The sequence below is a fragment of the Corvus kubaryi genome, unplaced genomic scaffold (assembly GCF_017639235.1).
Source record: "Corvus kubaryi isolate FWS band 111438036 unplaced genomic scaffold, C.kubaryi_AGA036_p1.0 124, whole genome shotgun sequence".
Classification (NCBI taxonomy): Eukaryota; Metazoa; Chordata; class Aves; order Passeriformes; family Corvidae; genus Corvus; species Corvus kubaryi.
Genome location: NW_024580659.1, coordinates 838,911 through 858,787, shown reverse-complemented (window position 1 = coordinate 858,787; position 19,877 = coordinate 838,911). Strand labels below are relative to the sequence as shown.

At 41.4% G+C, this 19,877-nt stretch overlaps 1 protein-coding gene across 1 annotated transcript in view; it reads left to right on the top strand.

The window, feature by feature from the left end:
• DOCK3 (dedicator of cytokinesis 3) overlaps positions 1 to 19,877 on the top strand; it is a 188,185-nt gene that overhangs the window by 104,932 nt on the left and 63,376 nt on the right. The window contains 6 exon segments of the mRNA XM_042018678.1: positions 2,120 to 2,208; positions 4,310 to 4,435; positions 13,653 to 13,777; positions 17,843 to 18,005; positions 18,502 to 18,608; positions 19,302 to 19,473. Of these exon segments, the coding sequence (XP_041874612.1) occupies positions 2,120 to 2,208; positions 4,310 to 4,435; positions 13,653 to 13,777; positions 17,843 to 18,005; positions 18,502 to 18,608; positions 19,302 to 19,473 (782 nt within the window).

Below are 19,877 nucleotides of genomic sequence, written 5' to 3'. Positions count from 1 at the left end.
GCTTACCTGTTAATGCCTGAATGCCTTTCCCTTTTGCTATTCCATTGTTGCTATTTGCCCAGCTGGACAAGAGCTCACATCCCATTGCTGTCCCCAGCTGCTGACTCCGGGGGCTGCTGTGGGGTGGAAAACATTCCAAATGTGCATTTGCTGCACAACCAGCCAGCCTCAAAGGTGATGGATGGCTCAGGAGAAAATTGTTATTTAAAGGAGAAATAGATTCCTTTATATACTTGGTATTTGGACAAGTAAAATGTGAGCACAATAAGACACATTCCAAGCAAATGTTTCCAGGCCAGCCTGTCAAAGTTGGGAGAAGATCCTCCTTCCTGGTGCTCAGGAAATGCAAAGTGCAGCTTCCACTAGCACTTGGTACAAAACTGGCTTTAAGCTGCCTTTACAGCTGATTTTGGGATAACTTTGTTCCAGGTTAATTGGCAGGCATAAGTTGTTGGAGGCTGAAATCTATTTTAACTTGTACTCCAGAGGCTTGTACAGCAACTAAAAATCACCACAGTTTAGACATTTGTTTGTGTCTGTGAGGATGGAGGATGGTATAGAATCTCTGCTTTAGGTTCTCTCTCTACTTTTAGGAGAATCTTATTTGGAGTAGGATAAATGACTTTTAATGTGTTGACAATGTGAAGATAATTTTTATTTTTTCTTGATGAGTAAGCTAAACCAGCACAGAACACCACAATTACTGGCAGGGGGTTTGTACTGTCCATTAGTGCCTTAGCTCTGTTGTGTTTTGGTTTTGAGGGATTGTTTTGGAGAGCACAAATACAGTCAATTTACCATCCTGGGAAGTTGTGCAAGGTCATTTGTGTGCTGATCTGCCTTGTGTGACTGTGTGGGTAACTGGTGTCTCCTCCCAGAAGGGGTATAGTACTTACAGGAGGTGGGCAGTAGAGCAAGTGAGATGTTTAAGGACACAGACGTTTTCTATTTCATTTGGTCCAAGTTGTCTCTGTTCCTTTTGCTGTTCTAAGAACATTTGGGGGAGTCAGTAATTGTGCCATCGCAGGCTTTGGGGCTTACCTCATTAATCTTGGCAGCACATGGTTTTGCAATACTGAAGCTGCAGGAAATTACCAGCTACTACTTGTAGAGAGCCTGAATTCCTTCTGCCATGCTGTTCTTCAGTTACATAAGGCAGCAAACCAAAACATCCCCACTGTCTTCACAGGAGCTGGTGTGTGTCTAACCCTGGTTGTGCTGGCATGTTGTGCTCTTGGGGGGAAGCAAAAAAGGGAAAAAATGGTAATATCCTTGGAGAAGTTTTACAAAGTGACTTATTTCTTAAAACTCCCAGGAGCTGAAAGCTTAGAGTATTAGCTTTTTATTTTAACCTTTAAGAGTCAATAGGACAGAGGTTTAATTAAATTGTTTAATTCAATTGCTTTTCAGGAGAAATGAGATTCACAATTGCTGCTGAGTTTAAAATTGCTGACTTCATGGGGAATCATTGAATCTTGCTGTTGTGATTTAAATAAAGCACAGTTGAATTTAAAATGCGGTTAGACTTGATCAACACACTGCTTTTCCTTTCTTTTTTAACCAATAGCACTGTTTGTAGTAAAGGTGCTGGTTTTTTCACATGAGAGAAGATTATATGGCTCATCTTTCATGTAAAAGCTGGATAAAGAGGGTCACTTCAGTTGTTTGCCTTTCTCTCCCCAGTCTGAGGTCTCTCCCATCCTATGGGACAGTAGCCTGTGGACTCAGAACGTGGAGCTGGTTTCCTTGGCTCCTGTCCCAGTGGCACTGCAATTCCTGCATGTTGTGCTTTGGATCCTGGACAGAAATGTAGCACTCATTTTCTACATGCACAGAATTCAGACAGAGTGTCCAGAGCTTTCTTCACTCTGTCATAATCTGAAAAGTGGAAAGATGGCTTTGGTGACAGAAGAGTCACCACCAGCTCCAAAGTGTCCATTGAAAGGACATAACTATTAGGAAATATTTTGTTCCCTTCCACTTTAAAAATAAGTTACGTGGGATTTCTCTCATTCATCCAAACCCTGTACAAGCTTTCATATTATCTCTACAGCAAAGTTGACTCTCGTGTTCCAAGACGAGAAAGCATTTAACTTGAATTAGTGTTCTTCTATTTTAGGTGTAACAATGAAAACGAATGGTGCCAGATCCATGAAAATATCATCCGCAAGTCCAGCACCAAATACACAGCCCCCAGCTCCAACTATGGTAAATATTTCCTTGTGCTTGTTTGTCAGAACAACAGCTGAACATCTCCTTTAGGAAACTGCTGATTATTTGTAGCAGAGAAATTCACTGAGATGTGAGGTTTTCCTTTTGTAGCTAATGACAGATAAATAGGGAAAATAAATCCTGTCTTATCTGTTTACCTCATGTAATGATGTCTGTAGTTGCTAATTCAGAGATATCACTGCTCTCCTACTCCAAATGAAGCAGCTGATAGGATACAGTTCAGCTTCATTACAGCCAGTTCTGCATTCATTACCAAGTGTCTGAATCATGGTGATGTCCAAATACTGAATTTGTCTTAATTTCACTTATTTGCATATTGAGATGCTGTAGTGGAATATGCAGTGCACGCTCCCATAGAAGAGATTAAGCACAACAATAAGAAAATGAAACATTTTGCAGGTTTGGAATTTTACTGTGTGTAAAGCTGGTTTCATTCCATGCTGCTCCTCCTGTTAAAGTTATTCACTAGTCATCATTAAAAAATCTTCCTAAATTGTTTACAACTTTGAAAACTTGGGCAACATGTCTGAACTTCCAAATCTGCTCCAGTCCTTTGACCCTGGAATTTTTAAAATTTCTTTTCATTCGTTTGTTTTTAATAGCAGACAAGGATATAAAATGAACAAGTTTTCCTGTAAGTGACAAAAATAGTCAAGACTGATTCCTAATGAACACGTGTCTCTTGTGTGCTATGAAACCTTCTGGACACACAGACACCCTTGTACATGGTATTCAAAAGGTTTGAATTTTTTCCATGGTTTCAAAGCCTGTGTTTTCCCTGCAGTGCTCTCCTGCCTACTCAGCTGGGCAGTTGCAAGTCCATGTTTTGGCAGCTTTTGAGTATATACATGCTGACTGTCCAGCTGGCTGGTTTGCCTCCCTTTTTCTTCATTTTAAGGCTTTTTGCTCAATTTTTTCATCCCAACTGCCAGTATTCATTAAATTTATACAATCCTCATGTAATCTGGATATCCGCTTATTTGCCAAATTCGGCTGAAGCCAAACAACAGGCTTGAAAATTATTTCAAGGGGAGAAGGCAGGAAGTGGGTAGGAGGTACATGGTACTCCTGGTTTCGTTCCCCTGGTAACTAATGGTGACTAAATATTGGTCACAAAGCCCAGATATTGAGCTTAGGAAAGAGTAGGACTTAGAATGGCTCGTGCAAAACTGTTCATCCAAGGCAGGGTTTGGTTTGGTGTGTGCTGTTCTGGGCAGTGAACAGAGAGGACACAAGGAACTCTTGACCAAGTGACACTGAAGGGGATAAAGAATGTGGAAAATTGCTCTGTGCAGGTAATTCTCATGGGTACTTGGAGCTGGTAGTGTGTGCTCCACAGGTGAGACTGGGCTTGAATGCCTGAGCTCAATGCTGCCATGTTTTGGTATGGTAATGCTGGACTTTGTAATTTTACCAATGCACTCTCCTATGTTGTAAATTAAAAGCAACTAGAGAAAACAGCTGGACTGAGATTAAGTGTGTAATTATTCCTAGTCCAGCTGTTCAGATGATACACCGAACAACAGAGGTGGTTGCTGAAGTCAGTTTGGCCAGTTGGCACTCCTGAAACATCTTGAGGAGCTGCTGGGAATTTCATTAAAATCAACATCCTTCTATGAAGCAGTTAAAGAAATGAGTGGAACAGATACACTTTGAGATTTAAGTTTTTCCATGGTATTAAGCAGGATTAAAGGCACTTGAGAGATGTTCCAGAGCTTTCTGTGGTTGATGGTCCCTCAGACAGAGGTGGCATTGCTCATACATGTGTTGTAACCTGCTGCATGTGAGGAACAGAAGTAATGGAAGTACTTTCTGTAGCCTGGGACATGTCTGCAAAATTAAATATTCTGATTGTTAAGACTTGTATTTTAATATAATTTTGTGCTCTTAACTGATCCCTTATAACAGTTTTGTTTCTTCCATTTTAATTTTCAAGTACTCCAAGGGAGAAAAGAGGTGTGTTTATATATTGTATTAAATTAACTGTGGAGCAATACATTAGTTTACCTGCACGCTTTGTACACACAGAATCTGATTTTTAGGGCAGAAACAATGAACCTCTTTGGTTTTTTTCCAGGACTTATAATATCTCTTCAGCTTCTTCGTGGTGACATGGAGCAGATCCGAAGGGAGAACCCCCTGATTTTTAACAGAGGCGTTTCTGTCACCAGGAAGTTGGGATTTCCTGATGTTATAATGCCAGGTAAACACAGCAGCTCCAAGCTGAAAATACTGGTCATTCTGTCTTGTACTCTACCACTCAAGTGCAGCTGGGATGGGAACTTGACTTGAGTGAGACTCGTAACAGGGTTGTCTTATTTATCAGTGAATGCCAGATTTGGGTAGGCAAATGCTAAAACATGGTCGGCAACAGACATTCTAGTGATAGAAGGTGTTAAAATCACATGGATAGAAGGGGATCTGGAAAGATTGTTCTGATAGTCTCCACAACCCCTGCCAGTTAATATCCCTCTTGTACACTCAGCATAGAGATTTTTAAATGCATGAAATTCCTTCTTCCCAGCAATCCAAATCCTGGAAGAAAAGAGCTTATACTTTGCAACCTTGATGTTTCTGAGTGCATGTGATCCTTTCATAATGAGAAGTAGAGAAGGTGCAGATCTGGTCAGATTTTCCCTCTGGCCTCATGGAGCAGCTGGTCTGTGCAATGTCTCGGCTGCAGCACTGCTGTGCTTCCTCTGCTCCTCACCTCTGGAGCAGCAGCTGGAGATGCTTCTTGGCTTGGCAGATCCAGCACGGCCAAGAATTCACTTAGAGAAGAACCCAGAATGTGGCCAGTCATGCAACCCCATAAAACCTGATGTTACACTGCCTTGAGTTCTGCAGTGTGGTGAGAAATGGGTTTGCTAATTAGTAGCATTTCAACTATTACTTCATTGCTATGATAAGCAAGCCCAAGGATGACTTTACAGACATGGGAAATTTGGTGAAAGCATAATGGGAAAAGCATCAGATTTTGTTACTCAAAAGGCTGCAGTGAAACATCAGTACCAGAAGTTGTTGTAGCCTTGTTATGGAAGCTCTGCAGAAACGACAATAAAATAGGGAGTAGGTGGGAAGCATTTCTAGAAACTAAAGTCAAAGGATTTTGAACAACATGTGTTTATTTACTAATGAGCTTGAAAATGGTGGTAACAGAGCAGCAGAGGATGTGGGCTATAAAGCCAATTACAAATGTTGGTTCTTAGTGACCTTATAGCAGTTCCAGGCATAACCCAAAGCAATCAAATAGGGAAAAGATGAATTATTGCAGATTGATGTACAAACACAGCAGCTGCAAGGTGATCTGCTGTAATTGAGATCACAGCTGGATGTGTCACATTTACACACCTGTGTAAGGGAATTAATTCTCCTGCAAGAACTGCTTGATCCTCCATTTCTGTGGATAGAGCTGTGCCTCAGGTGCTTCAGGCCACTGAAGCTGAAGAACAGCTTCGTGTCCTCAGTGTTCCCCTGAAGAACTTTGTTTTCCAGGCCCTGGCCCTCTCTGCAAAGTGCACAGTGTGTTCCTGAATTTGCTGCTCGGGCAAGGCTTTGGGCTAGGGCTTGAGCAAACAGATCAGCAGTGTTCATACAAAACGTACTCCTGCCCTAAGCTTTTAAAATTCTCTGTTCGTTACAGCTAATTCAAATTTCCAGATTTTATTTGTGAGAACCACAGTTCTTGGAGAAAACACTGGGGTTTTAAGATGATAGACTGTTTGGAATTGGACTCAAATACATATACACACACACACACATATATATATATCTGCTCAAAATGCTGATTGATAGAAACAAATGTGTGAAAATATCACCATTCTGCTGTTAAATGCTTCCTGCCTCTCTAGAGGATCTGAGCACAGAACTTCTCCTTGATTCCAGGTGTGCTACAAGAGGTTTTCATATAGAGAGTTTAGATACAAAGCTTTAGGCATTATGAGAATAATGCTTCTATTGTGAGGAAGGGCAGTTTGTACCTGTCTGTAAACACCAGATAAGAAAAGAAAAGCAGTTGAGGAAGTGTGAAGGAACTTTCATTGTAATTATAAATGAGGACATTGCCAGAGTAGAGAGGAGCTGTGAAGAGAGGAATAGTCATGAATGGGGCTCTAAACAAAGGCTTTCACTGTCGTGGGCATTCTCCAGAATAATGAAATCTCTGGAAGATGAGGAGATTGAAATGTAGTGGAACTCCACTGCTGCAGCAAACAGTGTTCACTCTAATTACTAATCAGGGTTTTTTTGGAAATCAGAGTATGTTTGACATACTCAAGTGATAGCAGATACTTGCCTGTTGTTGTGTACAACAACAGATCCAACTGGGGTTGGAGTTTGCCTGACATCCAGGATAAAACATTTGGGTTGTGTGACCTTTCCAGGTGGATTACCCCAGCTACATGAACAAGGAATATCTGTCAATTGACTTGGTGCTTATGTTGCTACAGCCAGGATCAAACATTCTTCCTTAGCTTTATGAGTATTGTCTAAAGTTGAAAAATAATTCACTGGGGACACACATGACAAAAAAAGAAACAAAAAACCCCCAACCAAAGACTGAAGCCTGTCATGCACATTAGCAGTTCTCAACCATGTCTGCTGCTTTAATAGTCTTTGTCAAACTACCCCTTCCTTGCTTTGCTTCAGAACTGTCATTAAACACAGGGTTTCTTCTTCCAGAAAACCACATAGGAAGTTCAGGACTTGTATTTTGCAAGTGGATACAGATTTTTCAAGGCAGCGTGGTTTAAAAATGGTTTTTATGAATAAATTAATAAAGGCTACATCAGCTGGTACTGTTAAAATAAGCAGTGATCATTCTGCTGAACCAAGAAGTCTGTTTGTTGAAAAGTAAATAGCTCCAGCATTTCAACTTAATTTTTTTGGTCATAGGTTTGAACTTTTTTTTTTTTTTAAACAGGAAATCCTTTCACATGTGTGCATCTTAACTATTAAAATTCTGTAGCTGCGTCTCATTACAGTTTTCCTACCCCATTTTGTTTTCTAAACTGTAGCATTAGCTCCCTGTATCAAGCCCTCTTTCTCTGTCCCTCAGATATGAGCAACATCAGTGGTAGCTGGTCATCATTAAGAAACAAAGTGAAACTGGTCTTCAGGGGCTTGTACCTTGCATGGTTATGCAGAACAAACTTAATATTCTACAAAACAATGCTTCCTGCCTTTTGTGAAGATAAAATGTTCTTTGTTTCCTACTGTGTTGTGATCCTGACAAGAGCATCATAAAGACTTCAGTTATCTTTTTTTGGCAAAATCAGAAGGGATTCAGTCAAACCAGCCTCCTAAAGAAGTTATAGTGGAGTTTTGTTCATTTGTGGTTTGCTGGTTTGTTTTTTTTTCTTTTATTCCTTTTCTAAATTGCTCCTGAGTTTAAGGCCGTGCATCTGATCCTGCCAATTTTACCTTTCCCAGAGCTGGGAGCAGTGAGGCCTGTGCTGCTCCTTGGGGATTGCAGCTGGGCTTTGTGCAGGACTTGCTGGGCAGAAATCTGTTGCATAGGCTTGGCGTTTGTCAGTCCCCCAAGGACATCCCTCCCCTTCCCCATGTGCTGATAAGTATTCTGTCTTTTCCTTTGATCCTCTGATGAAAAGTGCATGCTTCATCTCCGACTTGTGAGTGATGTTTCTTTCTCTTTTTTCTCTCTCCTTGTCTTAATTTCCTGGCTTCTCTCCTGTTCCTTTCCCTTTATTCTCTCCCCTTTGTTTCTGATGCAGAGATGAAGATTGTTGGGTGTAAGTTTCTGCTTTTCTGTGTAATGTCTGCTTTTTGCTTGCTTTTTTCCCATTTTCATATCTTCCATGGAATGTTGGTATTGGTAAAGACAGTGAATCATAACATCACAGGGAAACTTTGGTAACAGGGAGGTGGAGACTTTGTTTATCTTCATACCACAGAGTTTCAGGCAAATTTAGTAACTGTGACAGGTGAATCAGTGAGAAACAGGAGAGAAACATCTCAGCATCTGTTCAGTCAGTGAGCACAAAGTCATGGCAAAAATACATTAAGGAAAGAACGTGGTAAAATCCATCAGCCATTCTCAGAATGTTCATGGCAAGAGTGTTAACGAGACCAAAAGACATAATTATGTCATAATTATCACCGAAAAGTGTCTACAGGGAGAATAAAAGTATTATTGTCATAAATAAATTTGTGGAAATGGAAAGTTAGAGGAGAGAAAAAGCATTAAAAAACAACTTCCTACTACCGAAAGGCAACTATTCCAGGGAAATCACTGCATTTAAAAAGGGCATTGTATAAATTCTTTTCTATACATAGAAGCCAAACAATGGGTAGCAAATAACATAATAAGTATTGCTTGTCCCTTTTCTTTGAAATAATTGTGTTCTCCTCAGTGAAAGCTGGAGAAGCACACGGAGTTAAACTTGCATAATGTTCTCTTTAGAGAAAAAAAAAAAGCTAATTTAATTTGCCATACAGGCAGCAGATAAAAGCTTTGTTTCCCCTTGCTGCTGTAATATTGCTCACAGTGATGTTAATAGTTGCTCACTGTAACTATTTCAAGAATTAGGCCTTAAAAAAAGCCTGCTGCCTGGCTGGTGAGGGGACAGAGAAGTGAGCTGCTGAAATGGGTGGAATGTGATCCCCAGAGTGGGGGACAGTGCCAGGAATGCAGTGGGAATATAGAGGGGCTTCGCAGGGCTGTCAGAGGGGATGTCACTGTCAAAGCCAGGGACAATGACACAGTGGGAGGATTCGATTGGGAACAAGTCCCGAGGGGCAGCCAGGAAGCAGGACAGGGGTGCTGGAGACCCTTCCCCCTGAGCCAAAGCCAGTTTGTTCATGTCCCCTTGGTTTGGAAGAGCGATGTGATGAGCACAAAGCTGCTTCTGTCAGCCTCAGCTGTGCTGAAGTCCCTGCCCTTCCCAGGGAGCTGTGTGTTTGCACGGGGAGGCAGCTGCAGCTCCAGGTGAGGGTGGAGTTTTGCTGTTTGAGATCAGGGTCTCATCAGTGGCCCCCTCCAAAGCAGCAGCTTCCAGGGAAGAGCCATCCAGAGAGGGAATGTCTGGGATAATGTGAGTCTCAGCCAGGAAACAGAGCAGTTCCCCTGCAAAGAGCTTGGACGAGTACAGCCAGAACCTGTGATAACACTGCACATGAATAGAAATCCTCTACATTTTATACTTTGCTTCAAAGCCTTTCTGTGCTGGCCCAAGTTCTCAGTTTGAGCTGCTGTAACTTGGCTCAGGTCAGGGGGTGGTGCTGATTGGCTCTGGTTGTTCATTGATAGATGGGACATAAATGCACGGGTTTGGGTTTTCTTCAGAAGCCATTGTGAAGATGCTCTGATTATCTTTCTTGCCCATTCACTCTTCTGTGAAATGCCACTATTTTTGAAGAGATGCCAAACCCAGGGGTGTTAGAGAGTCCAGCAGACAGTGCATCACAGTGTGGGGCCCTAAGTGAATAGGACCAGCTCAGCAATTTGTTAAGCATAGACACTAATATTTAGATTTTTTTTTTCCCTTGGCTGCCTAAATTGTAAGACTAAACTTTCATCTTAAAAACTCCAATATTCTCTGGATAAAGAGCTATTTTACTAAGTTAGTTGAAACTGCACCTACACGTGCAGACTGCTGGGAGCTGCCACTTTCCTCCAGCTTACAACAGGGATATATTACATGTCCACAGAGTCCCAAAACATTGACAGCTCAGGAAAAAAAAGTTGTTAGAATTGAGTTATCAGAAATTTGTGTCTTTCTCCTGTAGAAACTTCTGTGAATTATGTCCCCTTTTTTGATACAGTATTCTCCTGCACAAAACAGGGACTGTTCCTGTCCTCGGAGTCCAAAATATTTAGGATCCCTGAATAAAAAGTGTTTGATTGCATGCAGAGAGTTCCTGTAAATTGTTACTACTTTGCAGTACAAGTAACTGGTCAGTCTTCCAGTGGAAATTCTACACACCCTGTCAGGATAAACTCCCATTTCTTCTGCTGCAGACCAGACAAGGAGTGGTTGTTGGGCTGCTTCAGGTTGTTAAGTCTGGAAAATATAAATAACTATTTGGAAGTCTTCCAGTACATTCCTTTATACTGCAAATGCAAAATCAATATTTGGCTCATGTAGCCTTCACCACCACTCCTTTTTGCCCCCATTACTATTAAAATAGTTTCAGGTGGTATGAGAAAGGATTTCCTTTCAATACAAGTGAACCTCCCCAAGCTATACTTGATTTATAATTTAAACAACTGTACATTGGACATTAGGCTTTGTAAATAGGTTAGAGCTGACAAACAAAACCCCAATAAAGGTGAAGGGAGTTGATAAAGGAAGAGCGCCATAACACATCAGAAAATGATTTCTTTTATATTATTGTGGAAAATACTGTCTTTCAAGGCATTTGATACGGAATTAATGTCAGTAACCATGTATATAAAAAGTGCATGGATAATGCTATAAAGAAGTTTACTTTTGTTTTTAACTGGAAAATGATTGTAGAGAGATGGGCTTTGAAACAAATACCATTCTGTAACCTCTCGTGGAGTGTTCAGTTCATCCCTGACAGCCATCCAGCACAGAGACCTCAGCTTAAAGTGACATCAGCAGGCTTTGCTCTATAAATACCCATGACCCACTGGCCTTGTAGCACTTTTTATTCCTGTTCTGATGGGAGGCCATGGCTCACCCAGTTTTTTGCTCTGTGCTGCTGTTTGGGAAGGCCTGAGGCCTCTGTGGTCCAAGCTGAGGTACCAGCCTGGTTTTGCCCCAAAATGCAGGATTTGCTGTCACAAGCACAGGGCTGTTTGTGCAGTCATTTGCATGAACGGTCTGATGCCTTAAACAAGTTCATTTTTTCTCTCTTTCTGATGGAATCAATGTGGGCAAAGCCTTGTGTGCCCAGATTCCTGCCTTGGCACGTCACTGTCAGTGCAGGCTGGAGCTGACCAGGCCACTCCTGGTCCTGCTGATGCTCCTGTGGTGGAGCCACTGCCAGCTGCCCCTGCCTGGGGCTGAGTGTTCCTCTGGCCCTGCACACTCAGAGCAGAGATTGCAATAAACTGCTCTGTGCTCAAGCATTTGCACTGGGTTCTCTGCAGCCCACTGGGGTATCAGAGCTCAAATCCCTCAAAACCACAAGCAAATGGAGGGAAAAAAAAGGCTTATGAGGCCTCAGGTCAAGTGATATGTTGGGAAAAGGAGATTGCTCATTTTAGGAAGGTGATTGTCACCAAAATAATCACCATACCTGATGGTTAGATGCTTTTTGTCTTTGTCAGATTTACTTCCTATTTTTATTGTATGTAGTGACTTTTTCTATTTTTTTAAGATCCCACAGACTGTTTTTACAAGAGAAGATGCACTGTTTTACTTCACTGTAATACTTTTTCCCATCTTTTCCCTTAATTTTTGTGCAAATCCACTGGTTTTAAGATCCTTCTACGCCCCACCCCAAAGGCATTTTTTTTTAATTAGTGGAGTAATATCCCTCCTGTTAAGCTGAATAGAAGATAAGATGCTATATATAACCAAATGCTGCCTTTAATTTAGGCTGGGAAATGATTTGCTATCTGACATTAGACTTTGTGTAGCCAGGCTGCCTTCCAGAAAAGAGGTCATAAACAGGGAGCTCCAAAATGCTAATTATAGTGAATACTATTAATTTCTGTTAAGATCTACAGCATACAAATTGAAACTTTTTTCCTAATGGTGCAAACCACTGAGAAAAAGGGATGGAGTCTGTTAAGCAGGAGGATTTTCAAAACAAAAGGCCCAACTTAAACCATATTTTGCGATGAGTTTTTTATTTCCTTGCTGTCCCTATAATCCGGATAGAGGTAACTCAGCTTGGTTTGGAACCCCAAGATAATTTTCTCTTATTGTGGCCCGTGGATTGTTGCATTTGATGGCTGTGCTTTGATGAGAAAAACCGGATCGAATATCCGGGGTCTTTCACCAGGCTCTTGCTGTCATCTTTTCTCTTTAATGACCCCTGGCAGCTCAGCCTCTGGCTGGGAGGTGTTCCCAGCACTGAACCTGCAGGAGAGGGAGGCTCATGGCAAAAGCAGCACATTCTGCACACAGATTCCCATTCACATGACTGGCAGCCACAGAGCTGGATTTTCCATGCTGAAAGCATTGTACTTATCTCCAGAAATAAAATTGAAAGTAAAGGCAGGACTGAAAGCTTCTATTGTTTGTCCCTACAGTTGATTAAGGAACAAGTTCTGTGGGGTTATAGACTTGAGGAAGAATGTGAAGTGCTGCTTTGAGGGGCACAAAAGGATGTCCCTCAATGCCTGAAAGCAAATGCTGCCTTATTTCATTGTGCTTCTGATTAATACACAGATTTAACTGCATCAGCTTCTCCAAGTGGAAGAAGTCAGACATTGAAGGAGTCTCTGCTTTGCTGGATAACCATTCCATTACTTCGTTATTTAGTGTCTTGAGGCTGATTAACAAAATACTTGCCTTGAAAGGGTTTAAATTTTTATTTTAATTTTTGGGGTATTTTTATATATTGCCCTTTAGTACGTTTGCCTTTCTGGCAAGTAGATAAAAAAAAGTGTTAAGTGTGAACCATCATAAAATGGTGATAGTAACCAAATCTTACAGAAAAATAGGTGTTACCTGCTGTCCTTTTGGTGTAGGCATTAGAATTGACCACTTTAGTTTTGAAAGCAGTTTCCCAAATCAGATTCTAAAATAAAACCAAACCAAGTGAGCTACAGTCTGTGAAATTCAGGATAACAAGATGCTGAGACACAAGCATTTCTGTTTCTGAATATAGTCATTTGGTCTGAAAGCTCCTGAAAATGACGTAGTGAGAAGCTGGCAAGTGTCCACACTGCCTGCTTTCATATAGCCATGCATATGGTTACCAGAGGCCAGCCAGAAATCTAGCAAAAACTACATTTATAATTCCTTCTTAATCCAGCTGAACTGAATTGTGACCAGTTTCCCAAAAAGGCTGCTTACAGTTTATTGTTATGATAAAAGGAAATTATGAAAATACAGAAAATCCTTGAAGGGCTAACTGAACATAATGTTATACTGATCGTCACAAAAATACTTATTTTTCTTAAAATATATTGGAAATAGGAAGTCTGAAGCTAAGGATGTTTTGTCAGGCTTAGCCTGACACTTCCAGCTCAGCTAGCAAGGCAAAGTATAGGAGTAAGAGGGTTTTTCCCTTCCCCACTTACACAATTAAAGCCAGTATTGATCCTGAGTTCACATTATTAAAGGCATTACTAACAGTGGTCTGATTTGATGCACTGATATTAAACTGTTCATCCTTATTAACAATTAACTTGCTGCTTGGAATGATTTGGGCATCAGCCATCGTCTTGCAGAACACAGAAAATGATTTGCAGAATGGAACTGGGACGGCCCCGGTGTCCCTGTGGAGTTTAAGGCTGTGGCTCCGCTCTGTCCCCACAGGTGACATCCGGAATGACCTTTACCTGACCCTGGAGAAGGGGGACTTCGAAAGGGGTGGCAAAAGTGTGCAGAAGAACATCGAGGTGACCATGTATGTGCTCTATGCCGATGGAGAAATCCTGAAGGTAAGTGCTCCTTTCCCTGAGAGCCCCAGGTGCTGCCTCCAGGGACACATCCTCTTGTTCCAGAGTCTGATGCAAGGGAAGAGCTAAAGTCAAACTGGCTCTCTCTCTCTCTCTCTTTTTTTTTTTTTATTGTGAAGTCTGTAAGCTCTGTATTATGGTCAGTTATAAATTTGTAAGGATTTGGAGCACTTCCCTTATATGGGGATAGAAGACTTGGAGAAATACTCATAAACTGAAAAGCCTGTGTGATTTCCAAATGTGATGTCAGTGGCTAAAGTAAAAGAATTTAGAGTAACTGTAATCAGAACTGAGGAGTATATGGCATATCTAAAATTAAATAATATGTGTCATACAACATGATGAAATGCAATTCCAAGGGGGACTTCTGAATCTGAGTTGTTGCGTTACAGTACCGAATGTAGTTCTGGAAAATAACTTTGAATAAAATTTCACCCTGGGTTGGCTCCATTCCAGCTGGGGATGGGGATTGTTTATGTTTCCTGTTTTACCTCCTTTGTTCTTTTAGTTTTATTGAAGAGAAGGAGGTGGGTGGGAGGTTGTGAATATAGAGAAGTAAACAGGAAGTATTTCAGCATGAGCAGCTATCAGAAATAGCTCCCCCCTACCTTTTCTTTTACCTCCAGTGCAATAAAATGGGCTTTGTAGCCATTACTGGGGAGAGTCTAAACACCTAAAAGTGTTTGTGTATCAAACACATTGCCACAATCTTCTGGTTTTAATTGAAAGGAGAACTTTTATTAGTACAACTGCTTGTGGTTTCATTAAAAGTAAAGTGTATTTCTTGTAAGGAACTCGTTTATGCTCAGAGCTGCTGCAGGAAGATCAGAGTCCTTTTCTGTTCAACTGCCTAAGCTTTTCAAACTGAGTGGCAAATTTTTAATCATCAGCTGATTTCACAGAGTCTGCTGAGAACCAAGAGAGGTCCCTCAAACTGCAGTATCAGCATCTTCAAATGCTAACGTACATAATGGTGGCCAGTTATACCATAACAGGGCCCAATGATTACATACAAAAGCCAGATAATTTCTAGACATTATCAGTCTTAAGTTCAGTGATTTTGGTTGGAATGGTCATTCACAGAGATGAGGTTGGTTTTTCTTGTCTTTGCCTGTTATAACTATTGTAAAGTACACTAGGGCTTTACATGAAGAGTGGGATGGGCATGGCACAAACACTGTAAAGGGTCAGTCCAATTAGAAAGAAAAATCAGGTGAACAGATTGTCCTGAGAAGTTGTGGCTGCCCCATCCCTGGAAGTGCTCAAGGTCAGGTTGGATGGAACTCTGAGTGACCTGGTCTGGTGGAAGGTGCCCCTGCCCCATGGCAGGGTGTTGGAACAAGATGAACTTTAAAGTCCTTTCCAACCCAAACCATTCTAGGATTTGCCATAAAGGAGAGACTTTATTCATAAAGGATCTTTGTGGTGTTTTTAAATTTAAGCCACATACTTAAAAGAAACACTCTATCCCAGCTTTTATGGTATTGCTCCTCTGTATGGTTGCAGCCAAAGCAGCAAAGACACTTGGTTTGTGTCAAGGAGATCTTTGGTTCCTGGTGTTTCATGATGCCTGTGAATGTGGGCAGAACACTGAGAGTTCAGCTATAGACCCTGGAGCACTGCTGTTCCTGGGTGGAATACCCCTCCACTATTCCTGCCCCATGGCCTTTCTGCAGCAGAGCTGCCAACAGAGACAGTGGGTGCAGAGTTACACAAGACAAGGGGAAATGGCCAGAGTTTTCATCTGGTATTAGAGTAAAATCCCTAAACTTTTCCCAACCCAGCAGCACAATCCAAATCTAAATTGTGCCTTTGTGAAGCCTTTAGCAGAACCATGCACAGCATTAATGAGAATTTTCTCAGCTCCTCATTGCTGCTGAGTGGATCTTGATCCAGAAATAGTCGTATTGAAAGAAGTGAAATTACCTCCAGAATGTAGTGCTGTTCAAAATGAAAATGAGAATTTCATTTTCAAAATGGTCTTACTCAATTGTTAGTATCTTTCAATATAGTCTGAACAATTAAAAAAAAAAATCCCTTGACACATTTCTCACTTCTTTCTTCTTTCTGTTCCAGTAGCAGCAATAACCCATAAATTGCACGGCACACCTTTAACAAGGGATATTTCCTGGTAGTTTTTCTAGTTTAGCTTCCCTTCCCTGCCTCTGCCCTCTAATTCCCCTGCATATTTGGGTCTCAGGGTCACCAGGTGTCTGGAGATTAGTTTGATGTTTGTATTTTGCAGATCACAGTTCAGAATTAAAGATTTACCAGTCTGCCCTCCTCAGACTATAGAGGGTAGTATAACTGCATGGGAACTAAGTTAACAACCAGAAAGAGAGACTATTCATTTATTTGAAGTTCATACTGTGAAACTGCATTCAAAGATTGGCCATTTGCCAGGTGGCTTCTTGAGGGGACCAAAAAAGCTCACATTAAAATTTGAATTTTTACTGTACCTTGCAGAGGAAATAGAAATACTGTTTTGTTTTTTCCTAAGAGCTTAGTGCAGAATGAGGTTTTGGAATTGCTGTGTTGAAGCCCAACCAGTTACCCTTGCAACAAAATAGAACTGGGCTCTTAGAGGTGTTCTGGGTTGCAATACTGGCACTGCTCTCTACGAACCTGTTGTTATCTGCAACACTTAATTCTTGTTGCTGTATTAAAAAATGTGGGGTTGTGGCTCATCCCATGTGGTTGCTGAGGATTATTTGAGAGGACTGAGTTGTATGAGTTCAGCCTTCAGTCACTCAGTTTGGATCAGAGCCTTTGCAGTGAGTCTCTGTCCTGGTAGGCTGTCCTTGCACTGAATCCCAGAATTCCAGAGAGCTTTTCTTCCCTTTTGGGCTCCTTCACAAATTCTTTACTTTCTCAAAGGCAGCAAATTATTGACAGAGGTTGAACTAACTGTGACTGGTTAATGGGATATTCTTGACTGGGTAATCAGATGATTACAGATTTAAAAAATCAATATTCTAGTATTTTCTAGGGCTAGAATTTAGAGATGCCTTGGGGAAATGACCAGTGGTTCTGCTTGTCATCATACTGTTCCCTGGAGGGTTTCTACATCAGAATTTATATTATACATTGTGGTCTGGGTCTGCTTAGCTTCTGGTTCTTCCTGGATTCATTATCCTTGGAGATGCTAAAAGTGAAGAATCTCCAAGCTGTCTTTTTTTCTGCTTGGTTTTATGAGATGTTGTATCTTCTGGATCTCTTTCTAAGTGCTGGGTCTAGAGGCTGGGTTAGTGCTGATATATAAAAAACGTGCTTCCTGCTGCATGTCTTCATCACAAAGGAGCTTTTACTGTCCTTATTTCAGGACTTCAATATTTATCCTATTTTCCTTCACTTGTATTCTAAGGATTTTTTTATTTTCTAAACAATACCAGTTCATATTTTTCTTCATCTGTCTTTTGTGAATACATATATTGGACAAGATCTGAGTTTGTTATATCTGAAGGCAGAAACTTAGATCCAATTATGGTTTTAGGTGATGAGTATTATATACAAATTCTTTGCTTACCACTGAGGAAGTAACTTGATCAGAATTTTTTGGGATACTTGGTGAGGCTGGGTGGTTGTAGTTTTGAAAGATGAACATTTGTAAAGAGCTTGGAAAGATCAGTTACCATTTCTCAACTGAGATACTGGAGCAGAAATCTGGTTCAAGGATCTTTTCAGAGAAGGCTAATATTACAAGTGATGGTTCTACTGTGTCCTGTTTTTTGGACTCAATTTTATATATTTGGACTTAGGTGCTTATTGTGTCGACTCAGTGCTTGATGGAAAACTTAGCTTAAATAATAACTTAAGATACTGGGATTCACCTGGTATCACAGGTCTCCTAGTTCACCCTTTGACCCAAAACACAGTGAAGATCTCCTAAAGAATTCCACATTTCATTGTGTCTGAATTCCTGCTTCTGACTCTTCTTTTATGTCTACAGAAAGCCACGAATTATATAAAGGTTATCACTGGGTAATAAAATGACTCATGGGTGGTGATGTGATGCCTTTAATGCTGGATTGTTTTCTTTTGTGGCAGGACTGCATCAGCCTGGGCTCCGGGGAGCCGAGCAGGAGCGCCTACCACTCCTTTGTGCTGTACCACAACAACAGCCCTCGCTGGGGGGAGATCATCAAGCTGCCCATCCCCATCGACAGGTTCCGGGGCTCCCACCTGCGCTTCGAGTTCCGCCACTGCTCCAGTGAGTGCCCCCTCTGCCCAGGGCAATTCCAAAAGGCCCCAGCTCCTTCTACTGCCAGTTTAAATCTGGATGAGGCTGTCACTGGGTGGAAAGCAGGAATGAGAGACCAGCCTGAAATACAGTGAAGGGGCATTGCTAAGCAGCCTTTTGCTGAATTTATCACACAGGGCACTAAAAACATGGTGAACGATCAGTGCAGGGCAAAGCACTTTGTAGATGTTTGTCCCTGCTGTTCTTTTGTTGCGTTTTTCTGTAGAATGTTTTCTTTGGAGGATAAACAGTTTAGATTTTGCTGTTTGGCATGTCTCTGTTTGATTTGAAGCTTGTCAGTCCTTTACACAGAATTAGAAAAAAGAAATTAGAATTAGAAAAGTTGTTTGTTCTGTAAGCTGCTTGTTTTCTTTTAGGCATGTGGAGAAGTTGGTGAGTAATCTTGTATATATTGACAGACAGGGTACATACAAAGACAATTCCTTCTTTCTGTCTCTTGCTGCAGCAAAAGACAAGGGAGAAAAGAAGCTCTTTGGTTTTGCATTCACCCCATTGATGAGAGATGATGGCACGACCTTGTCGGATGATATCCATGAGCTTTATGTTTATAAGGTACCAGTTCTCTGCAGACTTTTCACTGCTCATCTCTACGCCATTACTTAAATGAGTAATGGTCATTACATTATCCTTTTCCCCCCTTATTAGAAGTGTGTGAGAACAGATTAATAGTAGTTTCAAAATTTTATACATTCAAAATCACATGGTTTGGATAGAGCCCTTCTATTCTAGGTGCAGTTCACCTTTTCCATCCAGCTGACGATGATTTATCTGCTGTTAATGCCATCCATTTTGACTTCAAACATGCTGGTGTTCCTGAGCATTCAGCACTTCTGCCAGCCTAAGGCACTGCTCTGTGCCTTTGTAAGATGACATTGTGCTGGACTCAAATGCCTCATGCTGCAGGGCCACAGCTTGGCAGCCCTGCAGCAAGAGATTTGGGCTTTGGGGTTTTTCCTTCCTGCTGATTCACCTGGGTTTATTTGTTCAGTACAATTTTCAGGCAGCAGCACTTAGTTTACAGCTGGGAGAACTGGTGAGTTCTAAGGAGGCAGTGGCTGGAGACCACTCTGTAGAGCTGGGTCTGCTCTGGGCATGTCCAGGCCCCAAAGCACAGCTTTTCCTTAGAAGCGTTGGTGTGCACCCACAAAAATCCCAACACAAGCACTGCTGGGCAACTGCTGACAGGCTGTGGGCATGTGATGAGATGGGCAAGGTACAACTGTGTCCCTTGTGCTGTCCCTGCAGTGTGATGAGAACAGCACATTCAACAACCACGCGCTGTACCTGGGGCTGCCCTGCTGCAAGGAGGATTACAACGGCTGCCCCAACATCCCCTCCAGCCTCATCTTCCAGCGCAGCACCAAAGAGACTTTCTCAGTCTCCACACAGCTCTCTTCTACCAAACTGACCCAGAATGGTGAGTTGCTGATCCCTCAGAACTGCCCAAGGAAGCAGGAATTAGGAAAGAGAGAAAAAAAATTCACTGTTAGCACTTCTGCACAATCCAAAGTTTGTTTTGTTTGGCTTTTACAGAGTTGCTAAGTAAATAAGATTTTTTACCAGCAACGTCCCTAAAGCACAAGCAGACAGGAGTGGATTGTCCACAGTGCAGTGTCAAGTCACACAGTGCTTTTTAAAGCACTTTACCATTCCTCCATTCCTTTCTCCATTAGCAGGATTGACTCACTCCATATTGTCCTTCTTGTTTTCCATGATATTTATATATAAATGTGTGTGTGTGTGTGTATGTGTGTATATATATATATATATATATATATAATTTCCCAAGAAGTGTGGACTGCAACAAGAGGTGGAGTGCAA